The 17,924-nt window shown below is 29.1% G+C and overlaps 1 protein-coding gene across 3 annotated transcripts in view; it reads right to left on the bottom strand.

Moving 5' to 3' along the window:
• Positions 1 to 17,924, bottom strand: part of LOC107162960 (guanylate cyclase 32E) — an 84,463-nt gene that overhangs the window by 8,314 nt on the left and 58,225 nt on the right. For all 3 annotated transcript variants that reach the window (XM_015510158.2, XM_015510159.2, XM_015510160.2), the window contains 8 exons: positions 9,045 to 9,190; positions 5,811 to 5,955; positions 5,650 to 5,740; positions 4,410 to 4,597; positions 1,484 to 1,663; positions 925 to 1,029; positions 796 to 867; positions 507 to 711 (listed from right to left, as the gene is read on the bottom strand). In XM_015510158.2, the coding sequence (XP_015365644.2) occupies positions 507 to 711; positions 796 to 867; positions 925 to 1,029; positions 1,484 to 1,663; positions 4,410 to 4,597; positions 5,650 to 5,740; positions 5,811 to 5,955; positions 9,045 to 9,190 (1,132 nt within the window). The remainder of the gene's footprint in view (positions 1 to 506; positions 712 to 795; positions 868 to 924; positions 1,030 to 1,483; positions 1,664 to 4,409; positions 4,598 to 5,649; positions 5,741 to 5,810; positions 5,956 to 9,044; positions 9,191 to 17,924) is intronic.

Genomic DNA, 17,924 nt, shown 5'->3' with positions numbered 1-17,924 from the left:
ACACTAGGAATATTTAAATCTGGCTAAATTGCTAATATAATTTAAGTGTTTATGTCATAATATTTTAGTATCTGTGTTACATTAATATAGTATAGTCATAAAGATCAATATATTTCATACAAATAAAATAAATATAAATTACATTAATCTACAACATTTGAGTTTGAACAACACTAATAAACTGCGAATCTTACAATATTTAGTATCCAAATTATTTTTCTGTAATACTAGTTATTTTCAAATATAAATTATATTATCTTCAAACTACATTATGTTCTTTATTTATAAATCTGAGAAAAAAGTTGAATGGCTTTTATTCTCGGTACAAAATAAATTTGATTTTTTTTGCTTTCCTGAACAGTCTACAATTTTGTAGTTACCTATGTGGGATATTGAAGCGACAGCCATGACATGGAAAAAAAAAATGTAGTAACATAATATTATATTATAGGTAATTTATAATATACTTTCTAAATACGTATATAACCATATCCACAATATTATACCTTCACACTTGCAATCCACTTCGTCGTCCTTTTGAAGTCTAAAGTCGTGCTGTAGAAAATGATGTGGAAAGTCTTCAGAGTCTTTTTTAAACTCTTGAAGACCAAAGTCTGTGAGCTTCAGTACCCAACGAGAATCCACTAAACAATTGGACGACTTCAAATTGCCATGGTACCTTAATGGGGAATCGTGTAAATACAACATACCCTGTGGACAATCATTAGGTAATCATCAAATAATGTGTTCGTTAGGTAACAATGAATACAAAATTAATGATAATCCATAATTTACCCGAATTATATCGGCTACCAATGAGGCGACAAACATGTTATCCAATTTCACATCTTCGTTTTCTAAAATGTCCTAAAATAAATTTAAAATTAAATAGCCAATAGGTTTCACTTATATTAACTCACTCACCTTCAAGCTACCTCGATTACAATACTCAGTCACTATACAGATATTCGGGGGGTCTGTGCAAGCACCAATGAATCCGTTTAAGTTTTCATGTCTTAAATCCCTCATCTGAAATTATAATTTTTCATCACCTCATAATTTGTAAGAAAATGTTATCAGTTATTTTGTAGAACGTAAAATGCAGTAAAATGTACTGTGTAATATTTATACCTATATACGGTAAGTAAAGTAATTCATACGGTCATTTTTTGTAGTATATTATATTCTAATACTATTGATTATAAATAATTTGTATCTACATACAAATAATAATATATACAGTGTACCTACTCATATTAAGTTTATGTTGTTTTAATGATTAATATGATTCTAGTTTGTACTATATTTTCTGGCCAGTATTTAAATGAAACAAATAGGTAGGTATCAACCCTAAATCATTTATAATATCTTCACCTTATATTATGTTAATAATAAAACTGCATTATGATGGTCTTACCATATGTTTGTATTTTTTTAATTTCAGTAATATAAATTAATATTTATTTATTCAAATATTACTTACCACTTTAAGTTCCTTTTTCATAGCTCTTGTAATATCAATAGATTTCTTTTTCACATTTTTTATGGCAAACACTCGACCTTTATAAATGCCGACTGTGGTGAATATTGATGAGTAGCGAAAATCCGCATCCGGGTTAGAGCTCAAAGAGACTTGACTAGTCCGAATCAATGGATGCAAAGCCTTAAAAATACGTGATGAAAATATTATTGTTTAACGCTTGAAATTAAATTTATTATTAAGAACAACGTGCTGCTATCTAACGGCTACTTCCGTTAAGTTCTTCCGTAGGGTTGATTTTAGAAAGCTTATTGCTTGTGTACATATTTTGTTGAAAGTGCCTACGCTAGATTACGCCTGACATTTAACGAGCGTAAAACACAACAAAGTTATTATATACCTACCTACCACATAATGATGCAGTATCTTGTATGATGTAAAACAATTAAATTTGTAAATGTTTTGATAAAAAAGTAAAAAATGACTTTGCGAGAGATGCGGATACACTTATGGTGCGCGTATGTAAGTAATTCATTGGTCATGCCTAACACATTTAAGTCCATTTAAGTCGTCCGTGCCGGGGCACTTGGCTGTGAAGACGATTTAAAGTGATTAAAATGCTGATAATGACGTACGATGATCGATCTAATGGACCAGAAATGGCAGAAATGTTATTCGGCGTTGCAACGATTCGTGCAACTACACTTATAATATTTTATTCCATAACGATATTATTGGAATACTTTTGTGAACATTAACGTAAACAGATTGATCGTAATTATTATAATGAGTAATAACTTGTAATTATCATGCGTTTAGATGTACAGTGGAAGCGATTTTATATTGTCGACCGATGAATTAACTGTTATCAATAACAATATATGATATAATATGAGATAGGTATAAGAAACATTGCACGGAACAAACCTTTGAATAATAACGCTAAGTGAATGTTTTAATTTTATTAAGGAATAAACTCCTTCAATCGGCTGCCGTCTTAATAATTCCGAGCGGTTTTCTTGGTTTACCACTTAATTGTAAACTCCACCGATTATAACGGTCAAAAGGAAATTTCGTACGGTCCCATAAACTTTATGGATACGGTCCAAAATTCGAATAAGTCGCAGCACGCAAACTGCTATTTATATTTTCATCGACAAAGTGTTTCGCAATAATACATTATATTTTTTATTACCGATTCCGATCGTTCCGGAAGATCACGTGGTTTTTTAATTGAACGACTTAGAAATCATAACATTTGTATAGACTAATGCCGTCAATTTGTATTCCGAATGTCGTATATATATCCCAGGTCTTCGGCCAGAGAATCAATAAATAAAAACATAAAAAAAAAATCCCGTATATACTCGTCGTATAATACAATGCTTTATAAACGGAGAACAAATCCAAATCGAGTTAATTTTAGAAACGCTTGAATAAGACAACACTGTCAGAACACTCTAGTTTGTTGGCCATTATAATATTATTATAGCAAATACGATAATATTACTGATTTATTTTTGTTTTATTGAAAGTAATTTAATTTTAGAGTATTGAAAGCTATTCCGTTGTTATGTTCGTTAAATCCGAATAATGCATACGATAATAATATATGTCTTACATATATGTACATCTGAATTTAATGTTCAATAGGACGAATGTTGAATAAAATGTTACAGATGTATCTAAGCATATGACTTATTTTTTTCTTTCCAAACGTAATGATAAAATATGACCAAACAATTTATACATTTTATTTAAATTAAAAAAAAAATAAATAGCTTATATAAGTATTAAAACCCAATTAATTATATGTAATTTTAAATTTTTACTGATGTCTGTATAGTATATAGATACAGTGTTCTAGTGTATCATAGTAGACGATAAAAAGATAATTGTATTTATATAGGAGAAAGTATTTTCGATCAAATAATATATTAAAAAACTCTACACAGCGAATATTTTTTATTATTAGTTATATTAATATATTTAAAAAGTAATTTATATGATAATATGAGCGTCAAATAATAAGCTGAGTAATTTTTGCATCGTGTTATTAAATAATATAATTAAGTAAACCCAAACACTTTTAATTATGTTAATTATTGTAAAAAAAAAATGTCTATTGATCCATGCAGCGTATAACATACTCTAGTCAGCAATATTAAGTCATGGTAATGGATTGATTATATTCAAAGATTATAAGTGAAAATATGGGAATTAACACTTGTTTCCCCTCTAAAAAAAGGATGCAAAAGTGGGGTTTAACCCCCCCCCCCCCCAAGATATACAATACTTATTTATTCTTTAAACTAGATACACATCAGTTATATTAAAGAAATAATAAATAATAATCATAACAGTTATTCAAATGTTTTTTAAAATAATTTATATCCAACATTTTTCAAATAATATTATGTAAAATGTATCTATTTCTATATACTAGTACACTACTCAATTATAAATTTATGCATCTAATATGTGGAAGTGATCAATTATTGATATAATACCCGAACGACACGAACTCTGATCGTATAGTATATGTACCATATTACAATTTTAGAATAATATAATGCCTAAAACCTAATCCAAGAGCATTATTTTTCTTGTATTCTTATAATACAGAATAATATTATTCACTATAATATATAAAAAAGGGCCGATTTGTAATCCGAACAAATGAACCTCAACCTATCATCTCTACTGGGATGTATATAATATATATAGAATATTTGAAACGAATTCCATGCCATTTATACATTTTTTCCTGCCCTCGAGGGAATAGAAACTATAAGGACGCGTTCCCGAAGTAAGAACTAAAGAGAGAAAAAAAAATGTTTCATTGAATTTCGAAATCGGTTTCCCACAAAGCAATACGATCGTCGGTGACGACGATGTCGTTGGCGGCATTTTCCCCGCTGATGCTCACTCTGGATATCTTCGACGAAGTGCTGCTATTCTCCGTATCGTTGATTTCGATATCCTTGTAGTCTACCTTCCACAGCAGGCTGTCCAGTTCCTGTTCGTATTTCCAATTCCTGTAGAACACCAGCGAGATGACGGCCAACACCAGCAGCAGCGTGCCGGCCACAATCGATAATATTTCTGCCGTGTGAGCTAAAAATGTATTATAGGTATTAACGATATTGTACGCTACTAAACTATAATAATATAATTTTATTATAATATGGTTATGTTTAGTGGCGCCGGTCTCCTACATTACCGAGTGTGCAGGATTTAAATCCACCGGAACATTTTTTTTTTTTTTCTTATCGAGTGGGTGTGTGGATGATTGTGATACGTTTTTTATATTGAAGATTTTATATAATCTCAGTAGATAAAAAAGTTTCGAGTGTTTGTTATTATTTTTATAATACAATAAATTATTTTTGAAGTGAATGGGTAAATATAGGCATTTTGTCTCACCACAGTGATTTAAAAACAGATCGGCGCTAACCGCTGCAGGTTGTACCTTTTATACGTAGTTAAAACTAGCTGTGAGACTATTAGGTACCTAAGCGATTATTTCATTATTTTGATTTTTTATTTAGAAGAAGAAATTAAAATCTAGATAGAAATTTTTATTGGTTGTTATATAGATACAAGTGCATGTTAATATTAATGCGAAATATTGATTAGCATTTCTTCGAATATTCTGATTTAAGCATATTTTAAAAGTTATATTTTTAATACATATAATATACCGCAACGATATATTGACAAAAAAATAAAGTTATTTGTGTATAAAAATGTATTTTTTTTCATTATTGTTTGTAAGTTTAAACAATGGTTTATTTGAAATATCTCGTTATTGTCATCATTAATCATAAAAATAATTAATTTTACATGAAAAAAAAAATGGAATTTAGTTTTTATTTTAATATGGTGAAATACACGGTTCTATATATTTTGACATATTTAGATCATGTTTACCTAATTCGTGTATACTTCACACATTTTCGAGTGGTCGTTTTTAGGTGAATTTAATTCATAGCCCAACTGATTAATATAGAAATAACGCATTTGCCATGTTATAATAATATTTATTATTGGGCCCTATCGCGAGTTGTAATCATCGATAATTCATTCTATTAACAGTGATTAGTAATATATATATTTATATATATATATATATATAAATAATATTGTGTATAATGTTTGTAATTTACTGATGCACTTCTGGCCGCGATACCCGCAAGCTGGTTCGGCCACGGGCGGTTTCCCAGAAATCCATTCGACATTCACCACCAACGTCAACTCCTATATAAATAATGCATTTCGTTTTTTTTTTCGTTTTCAATTACGTAACGAAATAAATAAAGACGTTTACCGGGTTTTTGGTTAAATTTCGGAGCTTAGCGAATCTACCAGCTGGAAATAAGCCATATCCTTTGGAGGCGTCAGATTGCCGTTGCCGTGACACCAATGTATAATTTCCTTCCGCGTCACCGTTTTCATCCATGTACACTTCGTATCTACACAAAGTATAAAATTTATATCATATTAATAAATTGTTCAAAATTTCACTTAGAAACACTTAAATAAATTGTATAAGATAATACTGCGCACAAAAATAAACTATAAATCTACCGTTGCAAGAAGACTATATTATTATTATTATTATTATACATAATATTTTACAATACATATATCTGCGGTTAATAAATTTGGAAAACTCGTCATTTATAATAGTTTTATAAATTAACAAAATAAATTTACTTTCCACTATTTCAACGAATCGAATCATCACTATTATACAAACGCGTATCATGCATAAGTACAAAAATGTTGGCATCATATTTACAAATAAATAAAAATGCTGATAAAAGAGTTAGGTCGTGACATTAATGTGTGTGACATTTGAGTTTTTGCGATATTAAATTTGCAAGAAATGATAAATCATACTAAATTCGTAAAACACAGAAATGGCACACACACACACACTTATCAAACCAACACATTCACCAATGCTTACGTTAAATTTGTTTTAATTAGCAGAAAAATCGACAAATTAATGGTCGCTATACGTATATTATATTATTTTATATTCTGTTGAAGTATTCATTAATACAATATTAAATGGTTTATAAATTGCATATTTTTGACTAAAACATTTCATTATAAAGAAACTATATCATTATAATAAGCATTATTGTATATAATATAATATGTATTTATAAAAAATGAACTAAAAAGAACCTTGAGCCTATTACATGCATTGAATCAATAATAAAATTGTTTTTCTACTGACTCTTAGAAAATAAGAAAGCCCATTTTTGATTGTATTTAAATTTATTATATAAGACGGAAGAGGTTATAGAAATTGTGTGAAAATAAATCAATATAACACACTATAAATCATATTATATTTTACTCCCTATATTATAAGAGATTTACAATTTCTACAATAGGTATTGGTGTAATGATTTTGATAGTCGTTAAGCTAAATAGCGAAGTATATAAGAACGACAAGATTTAAAGCATTATAATATACTTATAGAAGGCGTGAGCTCCTGGAGCAAATGAATAAATTACCAACACCCACGACACCTAAGCCTCTGCGTACTTAACTCAATCAGGTCAGTACCGTTATTATTAACCAAAATTCTGTGTAAAATATTCACTAGTACGCCTACAATTCGTTATATGCATACTATATAAGTTTTATTACATTTCAACATGTCGAAAAATATTTTTTAATTTAGTTATTTAAATTTGAATGTACTAAAATTAATTGAATTATTTTGCCACGATATAAAAGAAGAAAAAAAGTTTATAGTGTTATAATTAAAGAGATTTATTGTTATCTGTTAATAATACCCGTGAACTACGGTTGTACTCAGGTTAATTTAACAAAAAGGTGTGAGTCGACTAGCTGGATCAATGATATTTTAATTTAATTTATTCTTATTTTATGGCGAGCCAACCTTGCATGATGAACTTACGTGATAAAGGTACGAAAAAAAGGTCCAACTAAATTCCAAACGCACGCAACATTATTATTACAAAAAAAAAAAAATTATAATGGTTATTGTCAGCCCATCTCACCGATAATAAACAGCAAAAAACAACTATAAAATCTGATAAAAACTGTAGCTAACTTAACTATAGCTAAGAAATGTATATGTACGAATTTGCTATAATATGTACATCGTTTACGATAAACGTACGTGCCAATTTCAACAATATTAAACACAAGATCCAAGATTTACAATATTGACAATTTTACTTCGATAAGAAACACTGTTACAATAGTGTCGTCCACAAAATAAACAAGAAAATAGTTTTTAAAAAAAACATATTAATATCAGTCAGGCCCAGATTTTATCATATACAATATTATACATAATAACTATAGCAGAGATCTTAATGCCCTAAATAAAAATAAAAAAAACCTAAAAAATCTTACAGTATATGCACCATGAAAGGAATACGTTTAAAAATATAGTTTTTATAGTTTTAAAAATTAAATAACGGAAACGTATTTTACAGTGATAGTTTTTTTTCATGAGACTATTTGAAACACCTAAAAAACTAAAATAGAAATATATAATATTATCGCCACTTTAATTGTTTGTAGATATGAAAACCGAGGGCGTTGAGTATTACATATACCTACTACGAGGATTCACACAATTTGATATCACTAACATGTTACTTAAAAGCAGTCTGGAAATTTCTACGCATATAGACGGTAATTTTCGTCTTTACAAATTATTTTGCTATCGTGGTTTATATATCTATATAATAATATTAAGTACATAATAATAACTAATATAATATGTGAGCGTGGTTAAGAGAGTAAGAAATTCAGCCCACTTCCATTCCACCTATATTTATAGTATATGAGATTCGATGTGTTATTGATCACACACGACGCCACTGATTCGGTTTAGCGCGATGACGATTTTATTATTATAACCTGCAATGACTAAATCGGATAGCATAATAATTACTTATCGCGTTCGTGTGAAGTATAAATCGTAAAAAAAAACCTGTTCGTGCAACGAAAATTGAGGCAAGTTTATAATATGATTTGTTTTTACATATTAGGTAATAGAAAAACATATTCCGTCAAACCGTACAACATCTAAGTGTATAAATAGAACGGGCAATTCTGACCGACTATTGTTTCTGGATGACATTTTAATTTTTGACAGTTTTCTTTTGAATAACGCATAGGAAAAAATATGCAGTAGATGCAATCAGATATCGAAAAAAAAAGAAATAACATGTTATGTGGTTGCGTGTTAAAAAAAAAAAGTATTTTCACGGTCCCAATCATTAAACTTCATTTTGTACAATATAAAATTGAGAATTATTATTTATTCGTCATAGATAATAAAATAATACTAGAAATATGTTTTCAAACATGTCATCCGTGGAGAATAAATAAAAATATTCAGTATATTTATATCTGCCCCGTTGTGATGGTCAGAAGTTTTAAAAAGCACGTATCTTGTATAGTTTTCGTATTATATAGAAACATCTTGCACGCGATTTTTTTCCCCTATCAAACTTTACCAAAACTAATAATTTTTACTTTTTAACGTGTTATGCTTACCCCAATGCACTTTTGTAGTGCGAACCTTTGAATTTGGCCATCATGGCTGAACCATTCCTTGGATCATCACCGCACTCGATCATCTCCAGCACGCATCTCGCATACAAATGAACCGCGTCGTACAGATACGCTGCCTCGACAGAAATCTATAAAACATTATATTATTGCCATGATCATTTTTCATTTTTTATCGATAAAATTGATTTATTAATCATAATATTATTATTCACAGGTGTGATAGTGAGCTAATTATAAGCGAACGCACAGGTGTGTGTTATGGCATTTGACAAGAATTTTCCTTAGCCTACAACTTAATCGTTAATTATTAAAAATGTTTTAATTAAAAATCATTTGTATATTTTGTTCTAATAAAATATACTTGAGTGATCATTTGTAACGATATCAGAAACGGATAAATTTCATAATAATATATTATCACAGGAAAAATGTTATTTATATAAGCCTAAACACAAGAAAAGAAGAAGATGTTATTTATCATGTCAATTAATTAAATTACCTATTTATTAAGCTACTAGGTATCCGGAAGAAATTATTTTTTTATAATTTAATTTAAAAACATAAGAATATTTTTTGGCTAAACAAATAATATAATATAATTACATATTGTAGTTATTGTTATTGCTAATTTCTGAAAATTATATATATCCTACATTTAGAATTCAACCACTTCAACGACTGATCGATTGGAGTTGGAAATGTCGATCTCATCGATTGAATAAATAAGGGAACGCGCATGCGTATTAGAAACATTATTATTTTTTATTAGCTTTATACATTGTTATAGGTCAGTGTTTATAAATCAAACAAACAAAAGAAAAAAAGAAACAGACGTCATTATCGGTGAATATATGAAAATAATTATTATTAATATTATGAGGGTTCAAAACCGGTTTCCTTCGTGTCCAAAATCAAGTTAGATTCTTATATATATAGATAGATTATGATTTATGAAATGGTTTAGGGTTTATATTTTTCTAGACCTTAATTCCGATATTTCTATGACTTCCAATCTATGGTGGAAATTAAATTCAGAAATCGCGTGAAACAAGTAAAATAAGACGCGATTATGATGATTTTAACATACCATGAATTATCATATCAGACAAAAAATAATAAAGACATTATTGAAGCGTTTAGGAATCATCCTTCGTCTGAAATAATTAAAAATTAACTAAAAGTTGAAAATTGTATTTCATATGTACCTATGTATTATGTTGGTATTTCTTTAATGTAACTTACCTATCTATTATTAAAATGTATGCAAGTTAATAGAAAATTATGATTCCCAATTCATGCAAAATATTCCGAGTCATGGAAAAGTTATTTTTAATTAACTATTAACCGTTATTTGAAAAAAATATTAGTAGTGCTCACGCTTATACGTATAATTTGCACGTCTGCTAGTGTTAAGTGATGGGTGATTATTTCAAATTAAAAGCTTAAGTTTACAATGATTATTATATACATATGTATATATTTATATAGGTATTATCTGTAAATGCGGATATCCGGAAATATCGCTATAATAGCCATTACTCATCACATCCACCGGGGATATTTTGTTCGCTATAAGTATACTGCAATACGGATAGCACTTAATAATAATGTTTGTGTAAACAAACGTAAAACAAAAACGAACACATGTTAATTTACCCATTAACAACAGTGTACGCTACTTGATTTATTTTCCCATAAATAAACAATGTTAATTAAAAGTAAAAGATGGCTTACAAAATAGACGTTCACTTGAGTTACACGCGAATACTGCACGATGTAAACACATTATTGCTAACTGTTTTCGACGATTTATTACTTTCGATACCTAGTACTGAAATATTTGAAAATGAAAAAATTGTGCGATAGGCGTTTCTCACGATAATCATTATACAAGCTTCTAATTGGTCCATCATTTGTAGTCATTTAAACAACCCACACAACATGCATAAAATAATAATAATTAGCAAACGCTAATAACTATGTAAATAATATATAGGTGATTTCGTCCATATCATTTTGTGAGTGGCGCCTATAATATAATATTTGTTTGTTATACACCTTTATATTATCATTATACCGCCATAACGAGTACAATACTGCGCGCAGACATCGAAACCTATAACGTTAAGCCAGTCACATTTTTATTGCAACGGCTGCAAACAACTACTCTAAAGCTACCCTCATCACCGGGATAATTTCACGATATATAATATTATAATAACCATATCACAATAAAAGCCACTGGACGATAAATATAATATAGAATGGTACGATACCATTAAACGTTCAATCGAGCACTAATCACTGCAACGGCGGAGTGAAAGAGAATAATATATTATGTATAGGTACACTGCAGTTACCAACTTCGTCATTATTCAAATAAGGTCGAGCATGTTATGCGTATATTATGTTACCCGGTCAAATAAAAAATCCATTAAATCGTAAAACAAAAAAATTCGCGATCATGCAACGTAAACATACATTGTACACATGTACGCCCGTAAATATTATGTCTGAACGTGATTAACGTTGCGGGTGTGTGTACCATTGGAGTGAACGAGAGTATAATGTGTATACCTGAGACTGTGTATATTATATATATTATATATTGATTGTACCTACAAAATATGAAGACTGCCCACAACACAACCCATGTGCACATTGCCACATTGGATACTGCGGGTAATAGGTATAAAATGTATTATTATTATTATTATTACTACTACCATAACGACAGACGTCAATAAAAAAAAAACTCAAGCATACGGTCGAACGTTTTACCTTTGAAATGGCAATGATATGAAATAAACGTTCTGCCGTATCGATGTGGATAAATGGTAGCACAGTGTGTCCCAAAAGTCTTATCGTGTAATGAAGGAAAAGCTACGTGCCAAATCAATACGTCATATAAATGAGTTTCATATAAACAATAAGACGTAATCGGTATAAAGAAAAGAAACAATTTAACGGCATTTATATTTTTAAAAACACAATTTTTTTCATCATTTTTGTAAATTGTCATTGAAAAACAATCATCGAAATAATAGAGTTATTATAGTATGAACATTTCAAAACATTCACCTAAATCGAGTGAAAAGTGTTCGAATAATTAAATGTTCACGCCAATAATTTGCAACTTTTTAAATAGATAACTGTTAAAAAAATTCACATTTATTATTAAATTAAACTTCCTCGGACGAGGTGCCTGGTATATTATACTGAATGATACTGGACATAAGTGACATACTGTACCTAAATATACACACAACCGGGTAGGTACTTATAATATAATAACAGTTAATTGAACTGGAAGGCATTATATACAGACGCAGGCCATCAGTTAAATATTATTGTTGACCTTTATCTCCGAAAATACACGTTCAAATTGTGTGTTATTTTCGGTTCTTATAAAACAGCAAACGGCCCTAAATTTGTTTTGTATTTTTCCGTAAAAATGAAAAATGACCACACTTGCAATCGGTTTTTTCAACTAGGTGAACATATATCAGAACATCTCCCGTATAATTTTATATAATTTTATATGCAAGTGTATTGATATAACTATATAAGTATTTAGTATACAGACATTATATTATTATTAATAAGTATTATATTTGTACGTACGAAGGAAGTAATAATAGTTTGTGTCTGTAACAGTATTAGATAATATTTCGTTTTGAAGTCACGGAAATAATTAGAAATTGTTGTGTGTGAAAATGTTAAACTCTTAATTTTTGTACAGGTGTCTACGTATCGTGCAAGTATTTATTGGTTAAATCGGTTTCCATCTACACGTTGGACTAAACTATGATATAAGATATAATATGATAGTATTTGTTGAGTATAGGTATATGCGCTTATAGTTATACCATTATGTTAAGTAGGTATTAGTAGATACTAATAAATAGTTTACAGTGCATGGCGATATAGTTCTGTATAATATTGACGGTACGAAACCAGTGATATATACGCACGACTTTGAAGAAAACATTACATTTTTTAAAATACAAAACATAGTTTATTGAGACATTAATTTTTTTTTTCAATTTTACGTGAAAATTGTCAACGTTTATGATAAGTAGGTACCTAACTACACTGCAAGGATATGAAAAGGTTGAGAAACGCGGTTATTTATTATTTGGAGGCAAATCTTCAATTTTTTTAAAAATATTTATATAATATATTATATTTGTTTTATTTTACGTGGAATACATATTATATAGTGGCAGTTTATGTTTGGTAGCTAACAATAATTTACATACTATAGTTTAACCGATTGACCATTTGTTGTAGTACATAGGTTAAGTTAGTATATAACCAGAGTAGGGCATTATTCGAATAATTTTTTATTTGGATAAAATTTTATTCGAATAAAAAAATATTCTATAAATATTCTTAGAATACAATTATTCTACTAATATTTAGCTCCATACAAAAATGTATAAATAGATAAGACATTTAGATATTATATGGGAAATGTCCCATATACCTATAATAATTACTTGTTTAATCTTATATAATGTCGATTATCTAAATTTGAAAAGCGTAGTTTTATCAAATGTACTTTAAACTTTATCTTATCAATTAAGTAAACGAAAATTAATCGAATAATATTTTATTCAAATAAATCGTTTTGAAAATTAGTAGAGTAAAATATTGTTCGAATAATATTGTTTTTAAATTTTTTATTCGAATAATTATCTAGATAAAATGTTGCCCTACGTATAAAATGATATATAAAATACATCGATGTTGGCATTTTTGTAATGTTATGGGGCATTGAGGGCGCTTATAGTTACCAGGCTTGATGATAACCAATTACACTCGTAAATTATTTTTTTGGCAAAAAATTTGTTTTGTTACCTACATAAATAATCTATTTAATTATACAAACTTAAATCTTATCTTTTCAATAGCTCTATAACCATACTAGTTATATGAATAATTGATAGGATATAAACATTAAAATTATATCATATTCGTTCGGGTCCTATCTATATCAATTAGGAATGTGTTTGTTGATTGCTATTGATTTTAAATTAAAAAAGAAGAAAAAAGAAAGAGACTACACACCCTTCACATAATAATATATTCAAACTGTCTAAGCAAAACATAATAAATTGCGTTAAAATTAAATTCATAATTTTGTCTAATAATGCTAACCACTCGTCGTGCGTTAATATATCACCGAGGAATTCACGGCGGGGTGAATAAAATAATCGAATAGCTATTTTTTATTCTTCTGTTATACGATTGTATGTACAAAAAACCGTCATAGTTCAAATTTCGAACAACAATACTGAAGACAATGATAATTTAAAAATCACATTATTATTATCATTATTAGGTATATCGTTGTATCATTATGTGAATCATATACATCTCATAATACCTATATGTACCATCATTATATACCTACCTATACTGTCGGCTGGCTTATATATATGACAGTTTGAGCAACTACGTTTGCGATAAATCTTAGTCGACGTCGACGTCGAACACGGTCCGGACAAAAATCCATCAATCTGCTAACAATATTCGCGTATAATAAATAATAATATACTTTGTAATAGTTTGTATATTGCAGGAATCTCGTTTTAGTATAACGGATAATCGTTACGGGAAACGATGAGTCATTGACAATAACCGTGGACTTAAAATTTATGGATAAGAGTGGATGCTCGAGTTTCACTTTTCGTACGTCGTGTACCTTCAAGTGCACTATAAATATAATAAATTTATTATCAGATGTAGGTATTACAATATTATACACGACATTGTAATAATTATAATTTATACGAACGAAATAGGGTGGCAAATTGTTGAAAGACGGAATTCTGCTGTAGGTCAACTTAGTATATTCATCGAGGGACGACCGTTGGTCCGAGATTCGATGGTTGGTATTTCGCTATTTCGGTATTCGTTTGGTGAACCGTAAAATAATAATATATTTTAATATTAAAATATCACTAGGGCACGTTATTATAGTTATTTATGTATAGTATATAGACGAAAAGGTTCTAAATCGATTTCGCAAAATATTGTTCTGCTGCAGCAGCCATAGAGCAATTTTACTCCCTGGTCGAAATTCGTTCTGTGCACGGACAATACCCACCGATAGAACAACTCATTTGGAGTACTTTCTGCAATTAATCATAACTGTCAAGTCCATACTAGAACACACACAATAATAATTTGTGATGAAATAATGATTTGTAAGAAATAATCGCATTACAGTTAAAACGTTTTCATACTATAAACAAACAGGCACTAGGTATAATAATTTAATAAAACTTGAGTAAGGTCAGTACTGTTTTATTGAAATCAACGATCAGCTGTTAACGAGGATTAGAACTTTTCTAAGTGAATTTACAGGTACATCGTCATAAACTATATAGGTATAATAGTTTCTGTACAGTTAATCAATTTAACGGAAATAGTATATTTACCCACATAAATGCGTTGATTTAATTGAATACTAATATACTTGGCAGACAGACGTTCAAATAATTCAAACTGTACTATAGTACAATATGTCAATATGCAGAACTAATACTGACTTATTTGCAGTACATGTACAAACTATAAATCAGTCAGAAAAACATGTTCTTCGAGCTCATCTATAGTCTTTAGATTTCTGGTGATTCAATATTATTGAGAGAAAATATTGTACATCTTATTGAAATAGTAATTATTAATTATTATAGTCATTAAAATATCTAATAATCTTTTCCAATATTAAACGCCTATCTACTGACGGCTGACGTCAAAACTGGTCGTTACACTAAAAAAGTAAAAAATGTGCTTGCCATGCACCAGAAATGTTGTTCAGTTCAAAATTTCATGTAACCAAAACTGTACAAATAAATAATTTATAATAATATGAACTCTCTCCTCCTTAGTTAATGGAACTACACACTCCAATACTGATCTTTCTCAACACATCAAAAATGAGGCTATGGACTATACTTTTAGAAATTTGACTCTTTCATAACTTGAAGACTACCAGAATTACACCATAAGTTATACACCGACGGGTCCAAAACTGAAGCAGGGGTAGAGGCATTAGTATACTTCAACAAAGCATAAAAAATGATCAAATTTTTCGATTTCTGCTCAATCTACGCAGCAGAAGCATATGCGATCTATCATGCACTTGAAACAATTAACAACTCAAAATAGATAAAACGCTCTCATTAAACGACTCTCTTAGTACTATAACAGCATCCGAAACATAAACCAACCCAATACCATATCCAGAATGATTCAAAATCAAATCTCTCTTCTAAATCACAACAATCAAAACATCTCCTCACTGCTATGGATTCCTAGCCATACCAGAATCCCCGGAAACGAAACAGCAAACACCCTCGCTAAAAGACCTATAACATCCCCTGAAGACTCCTTAGTGCATGTTTGTTCTCTGGGAGATATCAAGGGAGTAATACAATCTCTGATGCTGCAGCAATAGCAACCATAGGCGTGCGCAGACTTCGACCGCAGGGGGGGGCCTTTAAAAAGATCCGAACTAAAGATTCTTGTGTGATGATAATTGATTAATTAATAAAATAATAACTTAATCACATTTATATTTTATTTATACTACTAGATTAAAACTGGCTTCACTTTTTTTTTGTAAAATATAAAAATTTCGCTGTCTAGAATAATATACATATCTATGCATTTATTAAAGAAAAAGCCAGAGGCCACAGAGGGGGCCGTGGCCCACCCGGCCTCCCCTGTGCGCACGCCTATGATGGCAACACCGCTAAACATCATCACACACAAAATTAAGAGAAATCAAACCCTCTATATCAACCCTTGGCCAACATTCACTACCAAGAGACATCATTAAGTCATAATTGACAGACTCAGAATCAGTCATACGTGGTTTACACACAGTTTTCTTATGAGACATGAAGATCCCATCCAATGTTTAACCTGCGGTGAACTTCTAACCATTAAACACGTCTTTCTACAATGCCGCAATGTTGCTGATACCAGAATCTCCTTAAATATTCCAGAACACCTTTATGAAGCACTTGGATCAGATTATGAAAATTTTAACAATATTTAACCTTTCTAAAAATAACCAAACTGTATAACTTTATATAATTTCATATTTTTTCTTTGTTCTTTTTTCTTTTCTACATTGTACATATAAAAAATAATTATATTGTAATATTGTAAATTGTACCATAGTGTAGAAGTAATATTTAAATATGTAAGCTATACTTTAGTTGATGAGGCTTTAAAGTAATAAAAAAAAAAAATAATATGAACCTATTTTATTCATTTCAATTAACTTAACCTTTCATTCAATTAAATATCTAAAATAAAAATAAATCATTATTAAAATATAGTACCTATAGTAAAACAATCAGTGTATTATTTGAGATATATCATATCATTTATTACCACCAGTTTTGGCAAATGACGCCAATGGCTGGCGAAAGAAGTATATTTGAGTTTAAAATGTGGTTTTTTACATCATTCACCAATTTTCATCTTTTACCGTAATATTATATACATAATAATTACGAATAATTATGAATAACATAAAAAATAATAATATTAATTGAACTCAGTTAAATATTTCTTGTTATAATATTGTATTAATTTATGTTTAGATGCTGAGTAATATTAATACATATTTTTCCCTAATCATATTGTATTCATGATTCATGTCGCTTCATTTTATTTTAATTATGTAAGAACTGTTTCATAGAATTTATTTATTGTATTATATTACTAAATAATAGAATGTAATTATTATTTAAAATAAAAAAAAATAAAATTTTTTTAATTTTTTCACGACAAACCCCGTCCGATAATAAATAGGAACACAAATTAAATCCCACG

This window comes from Diuraphis noxia, unplaced genomic scaffold (assembly GCF_037042655.1).
Source record: "Diuraphis noxia isolate RWA-SAM2 unplaced genomic scaffold, SU_Dnox_SAM2 contig0005, whole genome shotgun sequence".
NCBI classification, from domain to species: Eukaryota; Metazoa; Arthropoda; class Insecta; order Hemiptera; family Aphididae; genus Diuraphis; species Diuraphis noxia.
This window is presented reverse-complemented; position numbering and strand designations above follow the sequence as displayed.